At 44.1% G+C, this 24,336-nt stretch overlaps 1 protein-coding gene across 4 annotated transcripts in view; it reads right to left on the minus strand.

The window, feature by feature from the left end:
* LOC148018034 (uncharacterized) overlaps window positions 1-24,132 on the minus strand; it is a 35,925-nt gene extending 11,793 nt beyond the window's left edge. For 2 of the 4 annotated variants that reach the window (XM_087661170.1, XM_087661169.1), the window contains exons 1-3: window positions 23,815-24,132; window positions 23,664-23,693; window positions 22,755-22,856 (exon numbers count right to left, since the gene is read on the minus strand). In XM_087661170.1, the coding sequence (XP_087517296.1) occupies window positions 22,755-22,856; window positions 23,664-23,693; window positions 23,815-23,921 (239 nt within the window). In that variant the 5' untranslated portion in view covers window positions 23,922-24,132. The remainder of the gene's footprint in view (window positions 1-22,754; window positions 22,857-23,663; window positions 23,694-23,814) is intronic. The other 2 variants (XR_015687619.1, XR_015687618.1) reach the window with 2 other exon arrangements.
* Window positions 24,133-24,336: the final 204 nt, after the last annotated feature.

Below are 24,336 nucleotides of genomic sequence, written 5' to 3' on the forward strand. Positions count from 1 at the left end.
ATCGCCAACCCCATCCGAGTCGCTCCAACCTGCAAGAACAAGATCTGAAGCATCTGTACCTACTGGATAAGAAATCCCAAAGTCAAAGGTCCCCCGCAAATATCGAAGAATCCTCAGAGTAGCCTACCAATGCACCTGTTTGGGTTCACTCGTGAACCCTGCCAAAAGACCCACAGCAAAACAAAGATCAACACGAGTGTTGAGAAGCCAAATCAAGGATCCAATCAACTGACAGTAGCAAGAAGCATCTGTCACGGGAGAATCTGAGTGTGAAGTGGCCTTCCAGTTCGGATCCATAGAAGTAGAAATGGTCCGACAAGTCTCCATCTCAAAAGTCACCAAGAGCTCCTGAATGTATCTCTGCTTAGAGATGAAAATCCCCCTCTAAGACTGATAAATCTCGTGACCCAAGAAGAAATGAAAAAGCCCCAAATCCATCATCTTGAATGTCTGATGTAAAGTTGTCTTGGTCTCTCGAACCTTCTGTGCATGTTCCCTTGTCAGAATCAAATCATCAACATACAACACAAACAACACACGATCAACCTCGGAAGTGTGCACATAAAGCTGCGGATCAGCCTTTGAGCACCGATATCCCAACTTTGATTGAAGAAACAAGTTGATCTTCTCATTCCACGCACACGGAGCCTGCTTGAGGCCATACAAGGCCTTCTTCAACCGGTAAACTTTCCTACCCGAGGATCCAAAGCCAAGAGGCTGCTCAACATAGATCTCCTCTCCCGCAAGTCACCATTGAGAAAGGCCGACTTCACAGCCAAAGCAAGAATAGCTCGAATAGTTGCCATACGAGCAGTGGGGGCAAAAGTGTCATGGAAGTCGATGCCTGGGCGCTGAGCAAAACCTTTAGCAACAAGGCGAGCCTTGTGCTTGTCCAAAGAACCATCACTAAGGTACTTGGTCTTGAAGACCCACTTGATGCCAATCACCTGCTTGTGAGAGGGACGAGGCACAAGAGACCAAGTGCCATTCCTCTCAATAGCCACCAGATCGGCTTCCATAGCCTTCCGCAAATGGTCAAACTGCAAAGCTTCCTTCACGGAAGTGAGCTCTCAATCTTGCATAACACGAGTCATCAAACAATAGTTAGAGCAAACAAGCTCCATAGAATGTGCACGGTTCCTCCATGACCTCTGTAGACCATCCTGTGGTTCCCACTCCTCAAGGACCCCCTTGATCCCTGAATCTCAGAGTGTGTCATGAGCCCAACGAGGAGGAGGCTGGAACCTCTCTCCATCACTCTCCACCCGTTGAAGACTTGGGAGCATCCACCGGCGGAAGCTCCACTAGGGTAGTCGGTGAAAGAAAAGACTGTGAAGCAAAAGAAGAATCTCCATCAAGAGGCTCGGGCTCTAAACGAACGGTCTCGGAAGCCCAACTCTCCCCTGGATCTCCAAGAACGAGGTGCTCCTCAACCCCCTCTATGTGGCTGGAACTTCCACGAACCACACATCTTGGCTCGTGTAGACATCCCGCTCGACGGGATCAAACAGGCGATAACCTTGGGAAACTAAGAGCTGTAGCCAACAAAAACCTGTCGTCGGAAAGCCACCTCGAATTTATCACGCTATGTCTTCGGGATGTGCACATAGGCGTCACACCCAAAGATCCTAAAATACAAGACATCAGTCTTAGTCCCAAAGTTAGCCTCAAAAGGTATCATCTTGTCAACGGCCAAAGTAGGGGATCGATTGAGGATGTGAACTGCGGTAGCCACTACCTCGGCCCACAGAAACTGAGATGTCTGTCGATGCTCCATCATGGTGCGTGCCATCTAGATCACACTTCGGTTCTTCTGCTCCAAAATGCCATTCTCTTGAGGAGTGTTGGTATTAGCAAACTCCTGGTGAATGCCCCTATCTACACAAAAATGAGCAAACTCATTAGACACAAATTCACTACCCTTGTCTGAACGCAAGGTTTTCAATCGTTGGCCAAATCAGTTCTTCTCAAAGAGAAACCAATCCTTGAAGTGGGAGAAAGCCTCATACTTCAATGCCAAGAAATAGACCCATGTCATCCTGCTATAGTCATCTACGATCAACATGAAGTACAAGCTCCCCTTCAGGGACTCGGTCCTCATCAAGCCACAAAGATCCGTAGATACAAGCTCCAAAGGTAAAGTAGACTATCGCGAAGCTTTGTTGGGAATTGCATCCCGATGCAATTTCCCACGAATGCAGGAGACATGACTGATGGCTCACCACTATGTCCAACAAACCTCGGATAAACGACCCTCGCAACGCCTTCCGAAGATACTCATAGTTCAGGTGGCAAAACCGAGCATGCCATAGCTCAAACTGTGTCTGAGAAGTAAGAAGAAGAGAGGTAAGAGCTGTGGAAGACTTCAATTTGTGGATGCCATTCTCCTCATACCCTGCAGGGAGAACCTTTCTCAAATCCACGATCAAGGACTCCAACAATATCACTGTCAAATTTCACCAAGAGGCCAAGAGCACAAATCTTATGAACTGAAAGTAAATGATACCCCAAGCCTAGCACATGCAACACCTCGAAAGTGTAGATACCACCACGTCCATCTAGAATAAGCTGCGTCTCACCCCGCGCAGCAATAAACACAGAAGAGCTCTCTCCAATGAGAATCTGCCCACACGAAAGTCGCAAATGGGCAACACCAATGGAAGAAGAAGTCATGTGCCGTGAGGCACCACTGTCCATGATCCACTCTCAAGCTTGGGGAGCTGTCATCGTAGCATCAAAAGTCTTTGGTGGAGTCCTCAATGACTGCTAAGTGTAGAAAAGCAGCAAATGAGGGTGCATCCACCGCTCCAGAATCCTTCATGTCCTTGGTGTCCTTCTTATCTTTGTCGAGGCAATCCTTCTTCCAATGACCGGTCTTACCACAAATATAGCAAGTCGATTTCTTCTCCTTGTCCTTCTTGGATTTGTTGTCCTTATCCTTCTTTTGGTCCTTCCTCTTCTTCTGAGAGGCTTGACCCACCAAAGCCTCCGATTTGGAAGCATTCTGTCCCTTCAATTGTTCCTCTTGGTCCAAGACCATAGAAACCAACTCTTTCCACCGAAGAGTCGACTCCCACCCTTATGCAATAAGGGCGGAATAAAAAGTACCGAATCGTGGCGGTAACTGGGATAACAAAGTGATCGCCATGTCTTCGAAGAAAATAGTCTTCTCCGCATTTTAAACCTGTGTCTGAAGCTGCCGAAGCTTGTTGATGTGTTCCCGAAGCGAACAAGACTTATTCACGGACAATGTCCTCAACTGCACCTCCAAATAAACCCTCTTCATCAAGGTCATCCGGTTATACATCTGGTGAGAGCTACAGCCATATCTCTCGAGTCACCATCAAGTGCTCAATGTGAGCTATCATGACTGTGGTACAAGACAGAAAAAGAAAAGAACATATCCTAACATTCAGTTTGTCCCAATGAGACTAGGCCTTGGTCAATTCCGCACGAGCATTGGAAGAGAGTTTGAACTCATCTCTTACCAAGGGCCTGTTAATCTCCTCCACCACAAGCTCCATCAAATCATAAGACTCCAGAATGGCCAACATCATCACCCACCAAATGTGGTATTTGTCACCATCAAGCTTCTGATCCGATGGAAGAGCTGGTAGGACAGGCACCTTCCTGTCCATGATCGCTTGGAACTCCAAATCAATCTCTGTAGACATGTTCACCTGCAATGCCTACAAAAACGCAAAATTAGTCTCCTCTGACTGTGTAAACGCAGCCGGTTAGGACTGGTTCCTCCGCTGCCCGAACCGTCTTCACCCGCCGCCGAAGGCGATAAAAAGGTAAAATCTGCAGCAGAAGGCCTAAAACACAGCCTTCCTCCCCTTCAAACAACAATAACCTGCAACAAATTCACCAACTAGACTCCTTTCCCACACGTCCATGCTCGCTTCAACCTTGACCCAATGCGCAGTCCTCCCACTCGCCCTTGGAATGCTGGAAACGCAGCCTTGTGTCGCACTGAAGTCTCCTCTTTAGATAGGTTCGGCACTCAGTTAGTCCGTCTTCACCGCTCTCATACCATGTCAGAGTGCAGCGATGCAGAAGCGTAGGACAAAGATTGAGAGAGAGTGAACACAGAGAGGAGAGAGAGAGAGAGAGAGAGGAGACAGTGTAACACAGATAATCTGCAATGTAGTAGGCTGTATAGGAATGCAAAAATATACACGCGTGCAGAGAAAATATGTGCATGTGTCTCCACCTTGAGGACCTCGATCTCCGTCAACCCGAGCACAGTCAGTCTCAGCAAACCAACTCTGACAGATCTCAAGATCAGAATGAATGTCCGAGAATGTGCCACAATCTGACTATAAATAGTCAGTCAAGAAATAATGCCCAGCAGCAGGTCTGCTGCATTAAATGCAGCCGACTGAATAAAATAATGCAGAAAACTGTCCAACTGCAGAACTGCTGTCCGACTGAGAACAGCCAGCTGACGTGACACTGCGCTAATGTGGCACTGTACTGCCTGCTAACGTGTCACCCTGCCGTACTCTACTGACGTGGCACTGTAGCCATACTGCTGTCCAAGAAATAACTGTCTAACATTTGTTTCCTTTATAATTCATAGATATCTAGAAAAGAGCATCAGAGCTGGTCACCGATGAGTGGTCACAAGTTATGGTGGACCCACACAAAAGGGTTTAGAAAAGATAGTGCACGCTTCAACCTATATAACCTAATTGAGCACCAATGATCGAAACGCAAGCATATCAAGCTTAGATTCGCTTACAGAAGGACTAATGCCTAGAAGTGTGGGCTAGATCCTAAAGATGTAAACACATCTCCCTCTCTCTCTCTCTTTTCATAATCTCTCTCTCTCTCTCTCTCTCTCTCTCTCTCTCTCTCTCATATTCATTCATATAGAAATATGGGAAGGGATTATCGAGAAACAGTAGGGTTTGTGGGGAGAACCACATAACTATACGGCAAACATTTTGACAAAGAGAACTCAAAAGCACAGAAGAAGAATGAAGAATGATGAACACTAAATCTTGCTGGATGAATCATGTTGATATGATGGAGTTGACCTCAAAGATGACTCCATTATCTTGACTAATCAGACAGCAGCACCTATGGATGAAGATGCTCAATGGAGGAAGCGAAACACTGTCCTCAAGGCAATGGGATTGAGGAGACATTGAAATATGATGTACAGCAATAGAGGGAGCAAGACAGTCCTTGGGAGCTGTGAATGGCATAGGAGAGCTGCTCTGATGATGTCTGCCGCACAAATGCATCTATCCACCAAAAACACAGCAGAGGGAGGGCTGATGATTGGTTATAATGTGAAGGATGATATCACCAACAGTCAGAGAATCTCCAGCAGGGCAAACCACCGGTGAGAAAGTTGATTTTGAGCTCCAATCAGTACCAGGCTGAAGAATACTGCTGAGCAGACAGATCAGACCTGGAAACACAGTATGAAGGACGCTGCACATGGCGTCAACTAGTGCAGAAAACCCTAACACAGAAAAATGCAGATCAGGGCTGAATAACAGCAGGTCACCATGGTCTGAAAATGAGTTGCCAGCAGGAGAAAACTGACACAAAAGGCTGTTGATGGTCGCCAAGCTGGACAACACATGGGGAACCTCCATGAACTGAGATGACCTCCGTCTCAGGGTATGAACAGAAGTGGAGAGGGCTGAGGAAAGAAGGAACTGACGAAGAATAATCAAGAAACTGATGCCCATGCCCTAGTTACAGATAAGAGTTGGGCATTTGTTCTATGCACATGTAACGTGCCCGCCTATTGGCTATCTAAGCACGTTTTAGCGATCCATCAAGAAACGAATCTAAGCGTCGCCGCCCGGCACTCCCATGGAATGTTCCAGGGTTTGTCGCCTAGGGTTTCCCGAGTCTACCTCGTAACAGAACGTTCGCGGCCGAACCCACTAGGGTCGACCCGAAATCTGGATTCCTAGTTGTCAAAGTTGTCAAAGTCTCCTAGCAACATTCTAGCGTCGGGTTTTGGACATCCTACATATCCATACTGCATTTGGTTCAAAGAGAATGGGAAACGAGAGGGATGCGCCACTCAACCTCTCTAACCGTAAGGCATAATCCCATTCCGGTCCCCTAAAACAGCATGAATCAGGTTCTAACTTAACAATACCTAAAGTCAACCCGGCGACAAATCCTTGTGAGAAGCCTCCTCTTGTAGCTCCCTCACCCACGGTGTTGGCGTCGTGTCGCAGCGCGTTGATAGCTCCACCCACCCACCGTGACAAAGTCCCTTGCTATGCTCCAGCTATCTTGTACATATCTTTTTGTGCGTGTTATGTGCCATGTCGCGTTAAATGATGTATTGGGGTGCCCCGTGACGTGTTGAGGGGTCAAAATGCCAAAGTTGGAGGAAGGGTCTGGCACTGCCCCGGGGGTCCCGAGCCGGTATCCAAGGGCCAGACCATCACACTTGGTATCAAAGAGGCTTCTCACAAGGATTTATCGCCGGGTTGACTTTAGGTATTGTTAAGTTAAAACTTGATTCACGCCATTTTAGGGGACCGGAATGGGACTATGCCCTACGAGCAGAGAGGTTAAGTGGCGCATCCCTCTCGTTTCTCATTCTCTTTGAACCAAGTGCGGTATCGATCTGCTTCGGATTGGGTATCTCTGCGTAAAGTAGGATGTCCAAAACCCGACGCTAAAATGCTGCTAGGAGACTTTGATGACTAGGAGTCCAGATTTCGGATCGATCCTAGTGGGTTCGGCTACGAACGTTCCGTTGCGAGGCGGACTCGGGAAACCCTAGGCGACAAACCCCGGAACATTCCATGGGAGTGCCGGGCGGCGACGCTTAGATTCGTTTCTTGATAAACCACTAAGACGTGCTTAGATAGCCAATAGGCGAGCACGTTACAATTGGTATCAGAGCAAAACTTTGTAATATTACATGATTAATTAATGTATGATTAATTAATGTATGGTTCTAAGATACATCCCAAAACTTTGTAATATTACATGATTAATTAATGTATGATTGTTAGGCACCTTCTGCACCCACGAATGTTGACATGCAAGAAAAGAAATTCATTCTCAAGCAAATTAAAGCACCCAAATTTAATGGAGAAGGGATAGACATCGTAGCAGAGGTGGAGATATGGATTGAGTTGATGGATGATTATTTCTCTGCTTTAAGAACTGTTGCTATCAATCAAGCAATGATAGCCAAACTTAAGTTAGTTGGCCAGGCTCGGTTATGGTGGAAGCAATGGTGCAAAGATCAAGGTGTTTCTGAAGCCGCTATTACCTAGACACAGTTGAAAGATGTTGTACGCAAACGATACATTTCGCCAACCTATCAGACTTTGAAGATGAATGAATTCTTCAAGCTCAAGCAGCTGGAATTAACCCTAGAAGCTTACTACTCAAAGTTTGTAACCCTACTAAAATATGCGCCACCTATGGATATTGCATAACAAGTATCCAAGTTTTGCCATGGCCTAAATACTCCTCTGAACCACCGTCTTGAAGCAATGCGTCCAATAGACTTGCAAGATGCATTACTCCGAGCGAATCCAATCGTCCAAGAACTTAAATTGGGCAATTGCAAAAAAGATAACTCCCGACATCAGAGTAAAAGATGCCACACATGCGAAGAGATAGGGTACATTCGTAGGAGATGTCCCTACCGTCAATGCTTCCATTGTAATGAGCTAAGACACATCCAAGCAGACTGCCCTGATCTAAGTCCAGAAGAAATTGAGCCGCCAAGAAAACGAAGCTACACCGGTACAGTCTATGGATATATAGAGGAATCAGATGAAGACGAAGACCTAGAGCCCACTACACCTTATCAAGAGGACTAAAAATCCTAGAAGCTTAATCGACATGTAGCACAACTTATATTGAGAATAAATCCTACTCTTGTAACAATATAAGTTGCACTACCTGAAACATTAAGAGTAGCGCAGCGGATGCATGGTGGGTCCTAACCCACAGGCCCTAAGCCCCATTAATGCTTGTCTTCCCTAGTTTCTCTCGAGATGAGGACATCTCGATTTCTCTAAGGGGAGGAGGATGTAATATTTCCGCACAATAAAAGTTAGTCGGTTAGTTCGAAAGTTAGTTAGTCAGTTAATAAGTTAGTAAGATTACTAATTAAAGACTAACTAAGGTAAAAACTAACTAACATTAATAGCTAATAATTTTTATTTAATTAAAAATATTTTATTTAGAAAAATCGAGAGTCATAAATCCGATATTTTCCTCGGATTAACAAGGAACATAGCCACCCTTCACGAAAGTTACAACGTGAACGAGACTTGTGAGCCTTATTAATCACTAGTATTAATGTGTATAGTTTGGATGGTCCAAAGATATTAGATTTTTTGGGCAAAAAAATTTAGTATATTTTAAATATTATCCTAAAAAGATAGAACCAAAAGTCATTTTTAAAAAAAGATAAGTGATGTTTTAGTTAGTTTTGGAAATTTTATAAAAAGAAAAATTAAAAAAAGTGATTGGCGAAATCATGCGCGCCGCGATCATAGTCTATAGGCAATAGACAACACTTCGAACAGAGAAAAGGAGTGAATTGAGAACTTTCTAGTCAAGTGTCTTGGAGTTTTACCCCCCTGTTTGGAGCCAATGCAACCATCAGATTTATGGTCTGAGCATCAAATTACTGAGTCTTCTAAGAGCCCCTCCACTCTTGTTCTCGGTCTTATCCCCTCCTCTCAAATTCATTATAAATATGAGGCATGGGAAGGCACAAGAGAGTATAAGGAGACCCCGAGAGGCTGCAAGACAGAGGTATAGAGAAGGATACCCCTCCGAGAGATTGTGAGAGAGAGCTTGAGAGAGAGAGAGAGAGAGAGAGGAGTTATCCCGAGAGGCTGCACCTCGATCCTCGACTTGGCCATCTTCTCTTACCCTCTCCAATCTCGAATCTATTATGCCTTCTTAATCTCGAGTCTACTTACGGTGTCAATCCAATTGTGGTACCGGTCATAAATAATGTATTTTCAAATTGATAGATACTTGTTTTGATTTTCGCATGAGATACATTAGGCTCCATACTATGATAGACGAGAATAGGCCACGGGAAGGGATAGACCTCTTCTCACATATTTGAAAGATAGAATTTGCAAAATGCATGTATCAAGGGAAGTTAATTACACTTAGTTGCATATGGCTTATTCGTTGATAGAACAATCGCTCAGGGGTTACGAATAGCATAATCGTAAAAAGAATAACATTAGGAATTGTGGATACAAATATTAAGAAAATTTTGCATAGAATCGCTCTTTGATCCCAAGGGGGGAGAGCGAATAGGTGATGGGATTATTATCGCGTCTATTCTTATATTGTTTGGGAAAAGTACAATTAGTTTTGTTAGTTGATTGAACAACACCCTAAATGTTTTTCTTTCAATCAATTAATTGTTGCATTGTGATTTGGATAAATATTCCAAGGCTTGTGTTGATGGCAAATGCATGGCGGAGGTCTGTAATGACAAGTTGCCATGGGAATAAAGTAATGTTTTCCTGGAAGATGATATTAGGGTTGATTGCCTTGATTATGCTTGCTTCTTAATTGGTTAATTAAGGAAGAATATTTGCACGGGTGGATCATCTCCAAGATCGCATCGTGGATTACCCCAAAAGGGCACTGCTCGATTCTCAGGCCGAAGGTCGAGTGGTGAAAAGGCCAACCACAGAAAGTGTGTCTCGCTCTTAGGTCACTCAGGGTCAGTGAAGCTCTGGACACCCCTTACCAAGTCTGGAACGGAGTTGTAGACTGCCGTGAGCCCAACATCTAAGACGTTGGAAGATCCTATTCTAGATAAAGGATGGAGATTTTGGTGCCATAAGATTTGGACCAAGTACTTCTGTTGGACAGAAGGGATACATAGTTCTCCTGTATGGGCAGGAGACAAAGATTAACTTGAAGATAAGTTAAGGAACTTGTTTGTCAAAAGGACTGCTTGTTTTGTTTTCATATTTGTGCTGCAAATTACACGAACGAACCCTGTGCCCTAAAAGGATTAATTAATGAAGCCGATTTTAAATATCGCACATAAATGTGATAGGACCTAATTAGAAAACTAAAGCTATCAAGGAAAGTGGGAGGACGGAATCCCCGACGGGTCCGACCTACGGTAGGGTGGTCCCAGAGAACTGGGAGGCTTCTCACAAGGATTTATCGCCGGTTTGACTTTAGGTATTGTTAAGTTAGAACCTGATTCATGCCGTTTTAGGGGACTAGAATGGAACTATGCCCTACGGGCAGAGAGGTTGAGTAGCGCATCCCTCTCGTTTCCCATTTTCTTTGAACCAAGTGCAGAATGGATCTGCTTCGGATAGGATATCTCTGCATAAAGTAGGATGTCCAAAACTCGACACTAGAATGCTGCTAGGAGACCTTGACGACTAGGAATCCAGATTTCAGGTCGATCCTAGTGGGTTTAGCCGTGAACATTCCGTTGTGAGACAGACTCGGAAAACCCTAGGCGACAATCCCCGAAACATTCCATGGAAGTGCCGGGCGGCAACGCTTAGATTCATTTCTTGATGGACCGCTAAAACGTGCTTAGATAGCCAATAGGGACACGTTACAGCACATCATAAATTGCAAATAATACAATAATGCTTTTTTGGGGCTGTAAATGGAGACCAAGTTTAGGAATTAATGTAGTACAAATATTTGTTAATGCACTTACTAACTTTTGGTTGGTCAACAACCCATCTCCGGCCCAGAAGGTGCTCCACCATGTACAATTGTTAAATGTATGGCAAGCAAAAGCACAATAGAATCCCCAAGAAAAAATAGGTAGGAAAAAGTTAGTCAATGATGGAGAAGAGACTTATAATCCAAGAATTCCACTTGAAAGAAAACCTCTAAGGAAGAACCAATAGACAAGGTGATCTAATAGTGCTCAAATCTCAACCTCAAGAAAGAAGCCACTAGCTCTATGTCTCCATACTGGTAAGAATGTGAAGGTATGCATAATCATGGGCCTTGAGAAAGGGGGGACACTACCCATCTCTATGCTCAACAAGATGTGAAGACAGCCACAAAGTCATGGCCAAAACATCCGAGGCTCTTGTCAAGGTAGAACTGTAAAGAAATACTCAAACACAAAATACAAATACAATCATATGAAAAAGCATTGTTGAGCTTAAAAATCCATTACATACTGATTACTCTTTGAAACAGCCCCAAAACATGTAAATTACCAAAAGTTTCATTAAACAGGGAACAGTTCTAGAGAGTTTCTATATCCCACATACAAAACCCTAATTTGCAAGAATCCCTCTACATCTATTCATAGACAAGCTGCCCACCATTCAATCTAACCTTGTCTTGCAAGTTTCAGCCATCAACCCTCTTCCACTAGCTATCCAACCTCAAGCGACTACTGCTATATGGTCTACGCCCAACCTCCCACTGCTGCCGGTGATCAATTCCCATCGCCTTTAAGAGGTTACATTGCTATGTTTACCAGTTCTAGCCCTTGTCACAACTCTATAGAAACAGAATTTGCATCCTTTTTCATTAATTTGTCTATATAATGATTTATTAAATTTGTTTCCTTTGCACTAATTAGATATAAAGAAAAGTGCATTGGAGCTGGCCACTGATGAGTGGTCATAGGTTATGGTGGACCCACACGGTGGGTTAGAGAAAAGATAGTTCACACTTCCACCTATATGGCCTGATTGGGCACCTGTGACCAGAACTCACACATATCAAGGTTAGACTCCCACACAAAAAGGATTGATGCCTTGAAGTCTGGGCTAGATCCGCCAGAACAGACAGTTACAATCAACAAGATGGCATGATCATAAAATGCTTGTACAATGTGCATGTGTGAGCTGAAAGCTTGAAATGCACATTTCTTTGCATAGGAAAGTCACATGAAGATTCTGATACCGTTTTTGCGATGTACATGGAAAAAGCTTTCATATGACACCTATATTGGGGGGGTCCCTAAATTTTAGGAGCCTCGAATTAGCCTAAAAATGCTAGTCCTAAAAAATAGGGATGTCATTCTAAAAATAGTAAATTCTGTACTCTGACTGTGCTTACTAAATTTGGTTGTTTCTATTCTTGACAGTATTCAGCCCAAAAAGGAAGGCCATAGAGAAGAGACAAGTGTCAAGACACTTGTCACACAAGTTTCCAAGTGTCCCACCACTTGTCACATCTCATGACATGTGGCTGGACACTTGTCTTGTGCTACTCCACTTTCCCCTTTTGTACTAGCTCTTCCCTCTCCTATAAATAAGAGCTTGTTTTTCTTCATTCAGCATCACTTTTCTTTGCTGTAAACTCATGTACAGCACCCACAGATAGCCAGAAACTGGCCCTATCCATCCCCATTATCATCCCCCACTTCTCCATTATCAAATTCCTCCATATTCCCTCTTCTATCACTGCTGTTTTACAGGACAGCAAGTCTGTAAATTCATTACAGCACCTCCTTCTCGAGCTCTTTCTTCCATTTTAGCAACAAGAAGCAAGCCCTATCCATGTACTGCTGATCAACGATGAAGAAAGGCTGATTTCCCCTCTTTCTTCTCTCATACTGTAAAGAAATCAGTTCTTATCATTGCATAATAGATAATGCATGTGTGTTTGTACATCTTTGCATGATCTTGTGAGAGTGAGAATTACTTCTCCTCACTCTCAGATTGATTGTAACTGAGCTCTTTCCTAAGGGACTTGGGTTGAGCAGAAATACAGGGTGTGGGGGGGGGGGGGGGGGGGGGGGGGGTTTGCCCATCTTCAACCCTCAATCTTGTCTCCATTACTTTTACATTTCCATGGCTGTAATTTTATGAGTAATTTTCATTTTCAGCTTTAAGTGTTCATTCTCTTTTATATTAAATCTCGAAAACAAGCGAATATCATAATTGTTAAGCATACTACATTGTTTCGGGGCGTTTACAGCTGCCACATCAACAGCTACAGTTGGATAGTGCAGGCTGCAGTCGAACAGTTTTTTCATTATTTTATTCAGTCGGCTGCATTTACTACAACCGACCTGGTGCTGGGCGTTTTTGTGTTTCTTGGCTATATATAGCCACTTGGTGGCACACTCTCTGATTCATTCTGATCTTGAGATCTGTCAACTGAGACTGACTGCACTTGGGCCGACAGAGATCGAGGTCTTCAAGGCAGAGACACACACAGATATTTCCTCTGCCCCCAAGTATATTTCTACACTCTTATACAGCATACGACACTGCAGATTTTCTACGTTTACACTGTCTCTTCTCTCTCTCTCTCTCTCTCTCTCTCTCTCTTTGTGTGTGTTCACTCTCTCTCAATCTTTGTCCTACGCTTCCGCATCGCTGCACTCTGACATGGTATCAGAGCAGTGAAGATGGACTGACTGAGTGCTGAACCTACCTGAAGAAGAGATTCCAATGCAACACAAGGCTATGTTTCCAGGATTCGAGGGCAAGCGGGAGGGCTGTGCATCGGATCAAGGCTGAAGCGAGTATCGGCGTGCGGGAAAGGAGTCCAGCTGGTGAATTTGCTACAAGTTATTGCTGTTCGAAGCGGAGGAAGGCTGTGTTTTAGGCCTTCTACTACAGATTGTACCTTTTCATCACCTCCGATGGGTGAAGAAGGTTCGGGTAACAGAGGATCCAGCCCTAACAGGCTACGTTTACACAGTTAGAGGGGGCTGATTTTGCGTTTGTGCAGGTATTGCAGGCAAACATGTCTACAGAGACTAATTTGGAGTTTCAAACGATCATGGACAAGAAGGTGCCTATCCTACCGGCTCGTCCATTGGATCAAAAGCTTGATGGTGACAATTACCACATCTTGCGGGTGATGATGTTGGCCATTCTAGAGTCTTATGATCTTGTGGAGCTGTGATGGAGGAGATTACTAGGACCTCAGTAAGAGATGAGTCCAAACTCTCTTCCAATGCTCATACGACCAAGGCCCAGTCTCATTGGGACAAACTGAATGCAAGGATTCGATCTTTTCTATTTCTATCTTGCACTACAGCCATGATAGCTCACATCGAGCACTTGACGGTGGCTCGAGCGATATGGTTGGAGCTCGACCAGATGTACAACTGGATGACCTTGATGAAGAGGGTTTCTTTGGAGGTGCAAATGCGGACCTTGTCCGTGAATAAATCTTCTTTGCTTCGGGAACACATCAACAAGCTTCGACAGCTTCAGATGCAGGTTCAAAATGCAGGGAAGCCTATTTCCTCTAAAGACATGGCAATCACTTTGTTGTCCCAGTTACCACCATGATTCGGTACTTCTTATTCTGCTCTTATTGCATCAGGGCGGGAGTTGACTCTTCAGTGAGAAGAGTTGGTTCCTATGGTCTTGGACCAAGAGAAACAGTTGAAGGGACAAAATGCTTCCAAATCGGAGGCTTTGATTGGTCAAGCCTCTCAGAAGAAGGGAAAGGACTAAAAGAAGAAAAAGGAGGACAACGAACCAAGAAGGACAAGGAGAAGGAATCGACCTGCCAATATTTGTGGTAAGACCAATCATTGGAAGAAGGATTGCCCCGACAAAGACAAGAAAGACACCAAGAAGAAGGACCCGAAGGATTCTGGGGCGGTGGCTGCACCCTCATCAGCTACTTTTCTACATTTAGCGGTCATTGAGGACCCTACACCGACGACTTTTGATGCTGCAATGACAGCTCCCCAGGCTCGAGAGTGGATTATGAACAGTGGTACCTCACAACACATGACTCCTTCCGTTGGTGTTGCCCACTTGCGACCTTCGCATGGGCAAATTCTCATCGGAGACACCTCTTCTATGTCTATTATTGCGCGGGGTGAGATGCAACTTATTCCAAATGGATATGGTGGTACCCACACATCCGAGGTGTTGCATGTGCCAGGCTTGGGGTATCATTTACTTTCGGTCTATAAGATTTGTTCTCTTGGCCTCTTCGTGGAGTTTGACAGTGATACTATTCGAGTCCTTGATCATGGATCGAGGAAGGTTCTCTCAGCAAGGTATGAGGAGAATGGCATCTACAAATTCAAGTCTTCTACAGCTCTTACCTCACTTCTTCTTACCTCTCAAACACAGTCTGAGATTTGGCAAGCTCGGTTTGGCCACCTGAACTATGCATACCTTCGGAAGGCGTCGCGAGGGTCTTTTGTCCGAGGGTTGCCAAACATAGTGGTGAGCCATCAGCCACGTGTCTCCAGCATTCGTAGGAAACTGCTTCAGGATGCGATTTCCAACAAAGCTTCGCAGCGGTCTACTTCACCTTTGGAGCTTGTATCTACAGATCTGTGTGGCCCGATGAGGACCGAGTCCCTGAAGGGGAGCTTGTACTTCATGTTGATCGTAGATGACTATAGCCGGATGACATGGGCCAATTTCTTGACTTTGAAGTCGAAGGCTTTCTCTCACTTCAAGGATTGACTTCTCTTTGAGGCGAACCGATCTAGCCAGCAACTGAAGACCTTGCATTCAAACAAGGGTGATGAATTTGTGTCTAACAAGTTTGCTTGTTTTTGTGCAGATAGAGGCATTCACCAGGAGATTGCTAACACCAACACTCCTCAAGAGAATGGCATTTTGGAGCGAAAGAACCGAAGTGTGATCGAGATGGCACGCACCATGATGGAGCACCAATAGACACCTCAGTCTCTGTGGGCCGAGGCAGTGGCTACCGCAGTTCACATCCTCAATCGATCTCCTACTTCGGCCATTGACAAGATGACACCTTTTGAGGCTTACTTTGGGACGAAATCTGATGTCTCTTATTTCAAGATCTTTGGGTGTGACGCTTATGTCCACATCTCGAAGACGCAACGTGACAAGTTTGAGGTGGCTTTCCGACGACAAGTCTTTGTTCGCTACAACTCCCAGTCCCAAGGTTATCATTTGTTTGATCTTGTCAAGTGGAATGTCTACACAAGCCGAGATGTGTTGGCCATGGAAGTTCTGGCCACAGAGGGGGATAAGGAGCACCTTGTCCTTGGAGATCCAAGGGAGAGTTGGGCTCCCGAGACACTTTCTTTGGAGCCCAAGCCTCTTGATGGAGATTCTTCTTCTGATTCAGAGTCCTCTTCCACCGGCCACCCCAGTGGAGCTTCCGTGTGTGGATGCTCCAGAGTCTTCAGCAGATGAGAGTAACGGGGGAGAGGTTGACAACCTCCGAGATTCAAGGATCGAGGGGGTCCCTGAGGAGTGGGAACTGCAGGATGGACCGCAAAGGTCACAGAGAAACCAGACACATTCTACGGAGCTTGTTTGCTCTAACTATTGTTTGATGACCCGTGTTATGTAGGATCGAGAGCCCACTTCAATAAAGGAGGCTTTGCAGTCTGATCATTGGTGGAAGTCTATGGAAGCCAAGTTGGAGACTATTGAGAGGAATGGCACTTGGTCTCTTGTACCTCGTCCCTCTCACAAGAAGGTGATTGGCATCAAGTGGGTCTTCAAGACCAAGTACCTTAGCAATGGTTCTTTGGACAAGCACAAGACTCGCCTCGTTGCTAAAGGTTTTGCTCAGCGCCCAGACATTGACTTCCATGATATTTTTGCCCCCACTGCTCGTATTGTGACTATTCATAATATTCTTACCTTGGCTGGCCATAGGAGATGGCCTGTCTATCAGTTGGATGTGAAGTCGGCCTTTCTCAATGATGACTTGCAGGAGGAGATCTATGTTGAGCAACCTCTTGGCTTTGGATCCTCGGATAGGAAAGTCTACAGGTTAAGGAAGGCCTTGTATGGCCTCAAGCAAGCGCCGCGTACATGGGACGAGAAGATTAACTCGTTTCTTCAATCGAAGTTGGGATATCGACGCTCAAAGGCCAATCCGCAACTTTATGTGCACACTTTCAAGGTTGGTGGTGTGTTGTTTATGTTGTATATTGATGATTTGATTCTGATAGGGGATCATGCACAGAAGGTTCACGAGACAAAGACAGCTTTACATCAGACGTTCGTGAAAACAAATTTCAGGCTTTTTCATTTCTTCTTAGGTCACAAGATTTATCAGTTTCAGAGGGGGATTTTCATCTCTCAGCAGAGATACATTCAGGAGCTCTTTGTGACTTTTGAGATGGAGACTTGTCGGCCCATTTCTACTTCTATGGATCCAAACTGAAAGGCCTTCACACTCAGACTCTCTCGTAACGGATGCTTCCAGCTACCGTCGATTGATCGGATCCTTGATTTGGCTTCTCAACACTCGTGTTGATCTTTATTTTGATGTGGTCTTTTGGCAAGGTTCATGAGTGAACCGAAATAGGTGCATTGGCAGGCTGCCCTGAGGATTCTTCAGTATTTGAGGGAAACCTCTGACTTAGGGATTTCTTATCCAGCAAGTATAGATGCTTCAGATCTTGTTCTTGCAGGTTGGAGTGACTCGGATTGGGTTGGCAATGTGGACCACCGGCGGTCTACTACAAGCTACTGTTTTACCTTGGGTACAAGTGTTATTTCTTGGAGTAGTAAGAAGCAGCCCACGATCGCCCTTTCTTCTAGTGAGGCAGAGTATCAGGCTGCATCTTCCACCACATGTGAGGTTCTGTGGCTTTGGAGATTGTTGGAGGAGCTTGGCTGCCCCCAGATTCGTCCTACTCATAGTGACAGGAAACGGCCGGAACGGCCCCCCGGCACGTGGAATCACCGTCCCCGGCACGTGGAATCACCGTCGCGGACCGCGTTTCCAATTGATGGAACATTCCCTGTCTGAAACGGGACAGGGAACGCCACGTGACACAACTTACCTGCGGCTGGCCACCCGCTTATCCTGCGTGGTCGATCTGGAACCACGTTCTGCTCCTGCCTGCACCCAGTTTGCCTACTCCCGCCTGCGCCCAGTTCGCACTCTACTCCCGCCTTGTCCTGGCATGCGTCCTGCTCCCGCCTGCATCCTGCTCCTAGCCACCTTCTTTCTCTTCCTTCTTCTTCTTTCTTCTCTTCCTTCTCTTCCCTCTCTTCCTTCTTCTCTCTTCTTTCTCCTTCCACCTCCAACCTCTTCCTTCTCTTCCTTCTTCTTTCTCTTCTTTCTCTTTCTTCTCTTCCTTCTCTTCTTCCTTCTACCTTCTCTTCACTTCTTCCTTCTCTTCTTCCTTCTTCCTTGAACCTTCTCCCTTCTCTTCCTTCTTCTCCTCTTCTCTTGAGTCTTTCTTCTAAGTTCTTTTCCAAGTTCCAAGTTCTCCTCTTTTCTTCTTCTTCTCCCTTCTCTCCCTTTCCCTTCTCTCTCGACTCTTGAGTGAGTCTCGACTCTTGAGCCTTCTCCCTTTTCTCAAGCCTTCAATTTTCCGCCTTCAATTTTTCGTTCTCTCAACTCTTGAGCCTTCAATTTTCAGCCTGAAATCATAAATGGCTTCATCTTCTCGCCCCGCTCGTCGGGTTGGTGGTCGAGGAAGAAGGTCTGACGATTAGTCATGGTGGGAAGAAGTAAATGCTTACCGCCCTTTGAGTGCTGGAGGATCTCGACCATGGACTTGCAAGCTTTGCCCATACAAGCAAACTAGTGAAGCAAACAAGGTAATCCATTGAGCCGAGCATTTGTATTTCAAATTTTTATTGATTTTAATTTTTCAAAGTTACTTAAATATTAGAATATGGACTACCAATTGCCACTTGTTCCATTTTAATATTTATGCATGATCAGGTCCAAGCTCATCTCCTACATGAGCCAAATTCAGAGGTGCAGTTTTGTCCGAATGTGACCTTGGAGAAGCAAAGGGAGCTTCGTGACTGTGTAGCAGGTCAACAAGCTTATCTTGCATCTAGACCACGACGTGTTGCAGTTGACCCTACAACTTTTGTGACACCATCCCCATCACATGTATCTAGAGTAGGGTCAGTATCAAGAAGTGCTACCTCCACACCTACTGCAAGCATTGCATCGGCCATGGCATCAACAACGCCACATGTTGCACGTAGACAAAGCACACTTGATGCTAGTTGGAATCCCAAGAAGAAGGAAGAGGTGGATACGTCAGTGGCACGCTTTTTTTATCATGACCACATTCAATTTCGTGCAGCAAAGTCAAAGTATTTTAAATTGATATGCAAGAAGATTGGTGAGTATGGCCCTTCGTATGTACCTCCATCATCAGAGACCTTACGCATCACTTTGCTCGACAAGGAAAAGCGCCTTGTTGAGCAAGCAACAGTGACTAGAAAGAGTATGTGGGCTAAAAATGGAGTTTCCTTGATTACTGATGGTTGGAGTAATACACGCAAGTGATCCATTCATGGTATGGTTGCTTATTCTCGTGGGAAAATGTATTTCATATCTTCACATGATGCATCGGGGACAGGAAAGTCAGCAGATGTACTTGCAGGCAAAGTGGGTTACAGGTGTTGAGTTTATTGGCCCAGAGCATGTTGTGGGATTTGTTGCAGATGGAGAGCCCGCAAATAGGGCAGCAGGTGCTATTATTCAGGGATATTATCCGCAAATCACAGTTTCATATTGTATGGTTCATTGCTTAAACAACCTACTAAAGGATATTGGTAACCTGTCATGGATTGCACATGTCATAGAGCAAGGAGCTCAAATGGTTAGCTTTGTTTTGAATCACCAGTTTCTTCGCCATCACTTCTCTTTGCGGTCGAAGAAGACACTTTTAAAATACTCTGATACCAGATTTGCCTTTAACTTCTTGATGCTAGGCAACTTAAGAGAATGCAGTGGTGCCTTGAGGCAGTTATTTCTTAGTGATGAGTTTACCTCATCAACATTGGCAAATACTCCTACAAGTATCTTATGCTTAGAGAAAGCAAATAACTCCACTTTTTGGAATGATGTAAAGCTGATAGATGCTATGGTATCACCCATTGTACATTTATTGAGGGTTATGGATGCTATGCAACATTGCATTGGCAAGGTATAAGAGGCTATGGATAGGCTGAATGAAAAGTTGCAGGAGTTGGCACCAAATGATGAGACGTATGAGGAAATACACCATTTAGTTGTGACGAGGTGGAACTCCTATAGCTCACCCATGCATGCAGCTGCATTTGTTGTGGATCCTGAGTTCCAGGGCAAGGGTCAAGAGAATGATACTGAGGTTATGGATGCATGGAGACTTATATTGTCTCGTCTAGTGCCTGATCATGGCACTAGACGAAAGATCAGAGATCAGCTTTCATGTTATAGGACCTTTCGGGGTTCTTTTGGTTGTGGGGATGCATAGGAGGATCGCTGTAAGATTGGGGCAGCTTTGTGGTGGGAGAACTATGGTTCGGATGGTCCTAAGTTGCAGCAACTAGCCGTCCGTATTTTGAGTCAGTCAGTTAGCTCCTCTTGTTTGGAGCAATTGTGGAGTACATACGCTCACATTGCTTCAAAGAAAAGGAACTGTCTTGATGTGGAGAGGGCAAACGATCTAGTATTCGTTAGTGCTAATTTGAGGATGTTATGTAACAGTATGACAACAAAGCCTGATCCATTCACAGAGTGGGAGATGCAACAAGAAGAGGAGACACATGCTGATGTTGAGGGAGATGCAACAATTCATGATACACATGATGATGAGGCTCGCACTTCAAGAGTGGCTAGAGCAGCCTCAGATCATGATCATGATCTTTGATTTAGTTTACTTATCACGAGTCTCATGATGCATAACACATTTACATTATATATGATATTATGATCATTGATGACAGTGTGACACTTGGGCTGTTGACAGTTGTGCCATGCCGATATTATATTTGTACTTGAGTCTTGCAATCTTGCAGTTGCCCTTTGGGCTATTTTGGCATGCCGCATTTTGCTTCAGTCTAGAGATTAGACTTTATATTTGTAGTCTTTTTTGGGGCAATAAGCATGTTCTTTCAAAGATTAGACTTCAATTTCATATTTGTAATCTTTTAAGTTTTTTGGCAATGGTACCATAGGCATGTTCTTTTAGCTTAGACTTTAAAGTTTAGTTAATTGTTCATTGTTTTATCATTTTTGGCATATGTATTATGAATTTTATTATTTATAATTGAATAGCTTACCTCTTGAGCCTTGTAAGTTGCAATTCAATTTCTAATGAGTAGTTTTAGAATAATGCATGATATCTTAAAGTTAAAACTTAAAATGATTTGTCCTTGTGGATTATATACCTTGGTTTTAAGTTTTAACACTCCAGAGTCCACATGGATTATGAGTGAAATATTAAATTTTTTTCATGAATTTTGATTTTATAAATGCCATTCCCGTTCCCACGTCCTCGTTCCCTAGGTTTGGCGTTCTCGTCCCCGTCCCCGTTCCCCGTTCCCGTTCCCTGTTTCATGTTTCTAGTCACTCCTACTCTTCTGCGGTGTGACAATGAGAGTTGCATTGCCCTGGTACGAAATCCTATATTCCATGCCCAGACGAAGCACAATGAGATCCAGTATCACTTGATTCAAGAGAAGCTTCTGGATGGGACCATTGACGTGGAGTACTGCAAGACGGAGGATAATCTTGCAAATTTGTTTACGAAGGCACTTCCCCAGGCTTTCCTTCATCAACATTCCAGATCCCTCAGCTTGGTGTCTCGTCCAAGTTCTGAGAGGGGGTGTTAGAGGTAGAGTCATCCCCTGGACAAGCTGTGTTAGGGTTTATCTGTTTACAAATTTGTCGGATAGATCTATCAGGTGCCACATCATCAGTCCCGGGCAGGTAGACACATCAACAGCGTACAGCAGAGTACAGTGCCACGTCAGCAGGATGCCACATCAGCAGCTGCAGTCGGATAGTTTTTTTCATTATTTTATTCAGTCGGCTACATTTATTGCAGTCGACCTGGTGCTGGGCAATTTTGTGTTTCTTAGCTATATATAGCCAGTTGGTGGCACACTCTCTGATTCATTCTGATCTTGAGATCTATCTGCTGAGATTGACTGCGCTCGGGCTGACAGAGATCGAGGTCTTCAAGGCGGAGACACACATATTTCCTCTGCCTCCGTGTATATTTTTGCACTCTTATGCAGCATACTACACTGCAGATTTTCTGCATTTAGACTTTCTTTTCTCTCTCTCTCTCTGTGTTCACTCTCTCTCAGTCTTTGTCCTACACTTTTGCATCGCTGCACTCTAACACCTGCATAGTCATTCCAAGAGCTTATCATTGTCAGTTTGCTGTCGTTTTCACAACCAGATCAGTCATTGACATCTTCAGCCCTACAATTTTGGGAAAGTGCAACCTGCATAGCTGTTCTCTGCCATTTGCAGCAGCTGGTCACTGTTTGGAGGCTACCTGCTACGATTCAAGATCAGTTCAAAGTATGACGCACTATCTAGCTCATCTCTCTGCCCTAGTTCTTTCAAAGACACAAATTTGAGGTTTTGTATGCACCCTGCACAGTGTCTTTACTGCATTAAGCATTGTATTATTCATTTTCCATTCTTCTTCCATGTTCATTGTCTCTGAGTTACTCTTCACCTTTGAGGTCTATCATTATCACTTTGTGTCTATATACATATGTGTTTATCTTCTGTTTCTTTACAATCCCCTCCATCACCAATCATACACGCAACACTATGATTTTGATGTTATACCAATGGTCATGCATTGGGACTTTCAACCTATAGAGGCAACTTCAATTCTCCCTAATCATTATACAAATCTAGGAAGTGAGCTCAAGACCAACCATTACCATGCATTCAGCCTACCAACTAAGCTCTCTCTCAAATAGCCAATGATTTTCATTCAAAGATTATTCCTTACAAAAGGGGTTGAAACTTTGAACACACAGAAGTACAAGACTCACGACCAACTTTTTCACCACCAAATAAATCGAATTCAAAGGATGTTCAAAATCCTAAAACTAACTTACACTTCGGCTTGTGCATAAACTTCTGAGCCCAAATTTACTAGGGTTTTCAGCTTCTTGAATCGGTTTTGTTGCAACAGTTTGATATTCTTGGACAAATCTGAGCTGTGATGAGTAATCTCAGCTAAGGATAGCTCCAAACATTGAAAAATGAATGCATTAACATGCAGATAGTACATCACACGTCAAGGTGGCAAGGACAACTTTAAATGTTGAAAAGAATCTGATAAATCTATGGAAATGAAGATAAAATACAAGTGAATCGTGATACTAAGACAGAAGAGCATATTAAGCTGGTATGCAAGAAACTTCAAAGGTGATCTGTTTCCAATCTAATTGACGTAGGCAATGAGACCATCAATCCAAAAATAGAACTACAAACAGCTTCTCTAGCAAGTCTGAAGTCAATGCTAGTTTGCATCTTTGACAAGCCATACTGAACCTCAATGTATCTTCTTGGGTTTATATCAAATACTGACTACTCCAAATAAAGTTATTTATCTTGCAAGAAAAAAGAAGATTTGTTCAGTATCTATGACACAGGGTATTTAATTTCTCCATCTCGGTTCATCAATGTGCCTACGTGCCAACTATTGATGCCATTTTGTATCTTCATTGTCGCCTTTGCTTATTAACAGCAATAATGCATCAATGCCTCATAAAATAAGCCCCTGATCTGTAGGCTTAGAAATTAGATCAAACAGGTTGTCTTATGGATGGACACCAACTGTAAGTTGAAAGATATGAAGCAGTTGCCTTAGCTAACTGCAAAAGTTTACACCACTTACTGCGCATGTTAAAGATTAGAAAATTGCACTACATGCAAAAGCTTCAAATCCATAGAAATATATAAACCGACCTGCAAATTTTACCGCTCCACACTCGAATACAAGTTTGAACACAAAAGGATACAATATCTTCTGCTGCTCCATCACCTTGTCCCTGCATACAATGAATCATGCGCAATCAAGCTAGAAGATTGATACAGCTATAAAGGTATCTGATCTTTTTGTTGTTTTACGAATTTAATGACATAGCTAAACAAGCATCTGATTTTAGCCACCTCTCTGATATGACCCGAACAAGGTCAGGCTTCAGTTTTTGTTCGATGAAGGCCTCAAACTTCAATACTTTAGCATCTTTTTCCTCCTGTTTTCTGGTTGTTGACATTGTCTGACAAAAATAGTAACGGCGTGTAGGACAGGGGCTTGATGAGGGAGTCTGCGGCTGCCTGCTGGTCGCCCAGCGCAGGGAGAGCTTTGTACTGCACGGGTTCGTTTCCGTCTGGAGGTAATCACATACTCACGAACGCCTCCATCCACCCAAGGGGAAACGTAAATGTGTGACGTAAATGTGTGTGTGTGTGTGTGTGTAGCAATAGCATTTTTGTGTGTTGTGTGTGAGAGAGCATTACTCATTCGGCCAATAAGCTGCTTAAAAAAAATAGTGATAGCATTTTAACCAAAAAGCCTCAAACGAGCGTAGATCTCATTTTCAAAAACCCCTATGTAGCAATTAAACGTTCGAACAACAAAAAACAGCTTCAATCACCTCGATTGTTCTTGGCTCGTTAACATAAACTAGG

The sequence above is a fragment of the Lygodium microphyllum genome, chromosome 21 (assembly GCF_053477565.2).
Source record: "Lygodium microphyllum isolate KBCC chromosome 21, Lygodium_microphyllum_v1.1.10, whole genome shotgun sequence".
In the NCBI taxonomy this organism is placed as follows: Eukaryota; Viridiplantae; Streptophyta; class Polypodiopsida; order Schizaeales; family Lygodiaceae; genus Lygodium; species Lygodium microphyllum.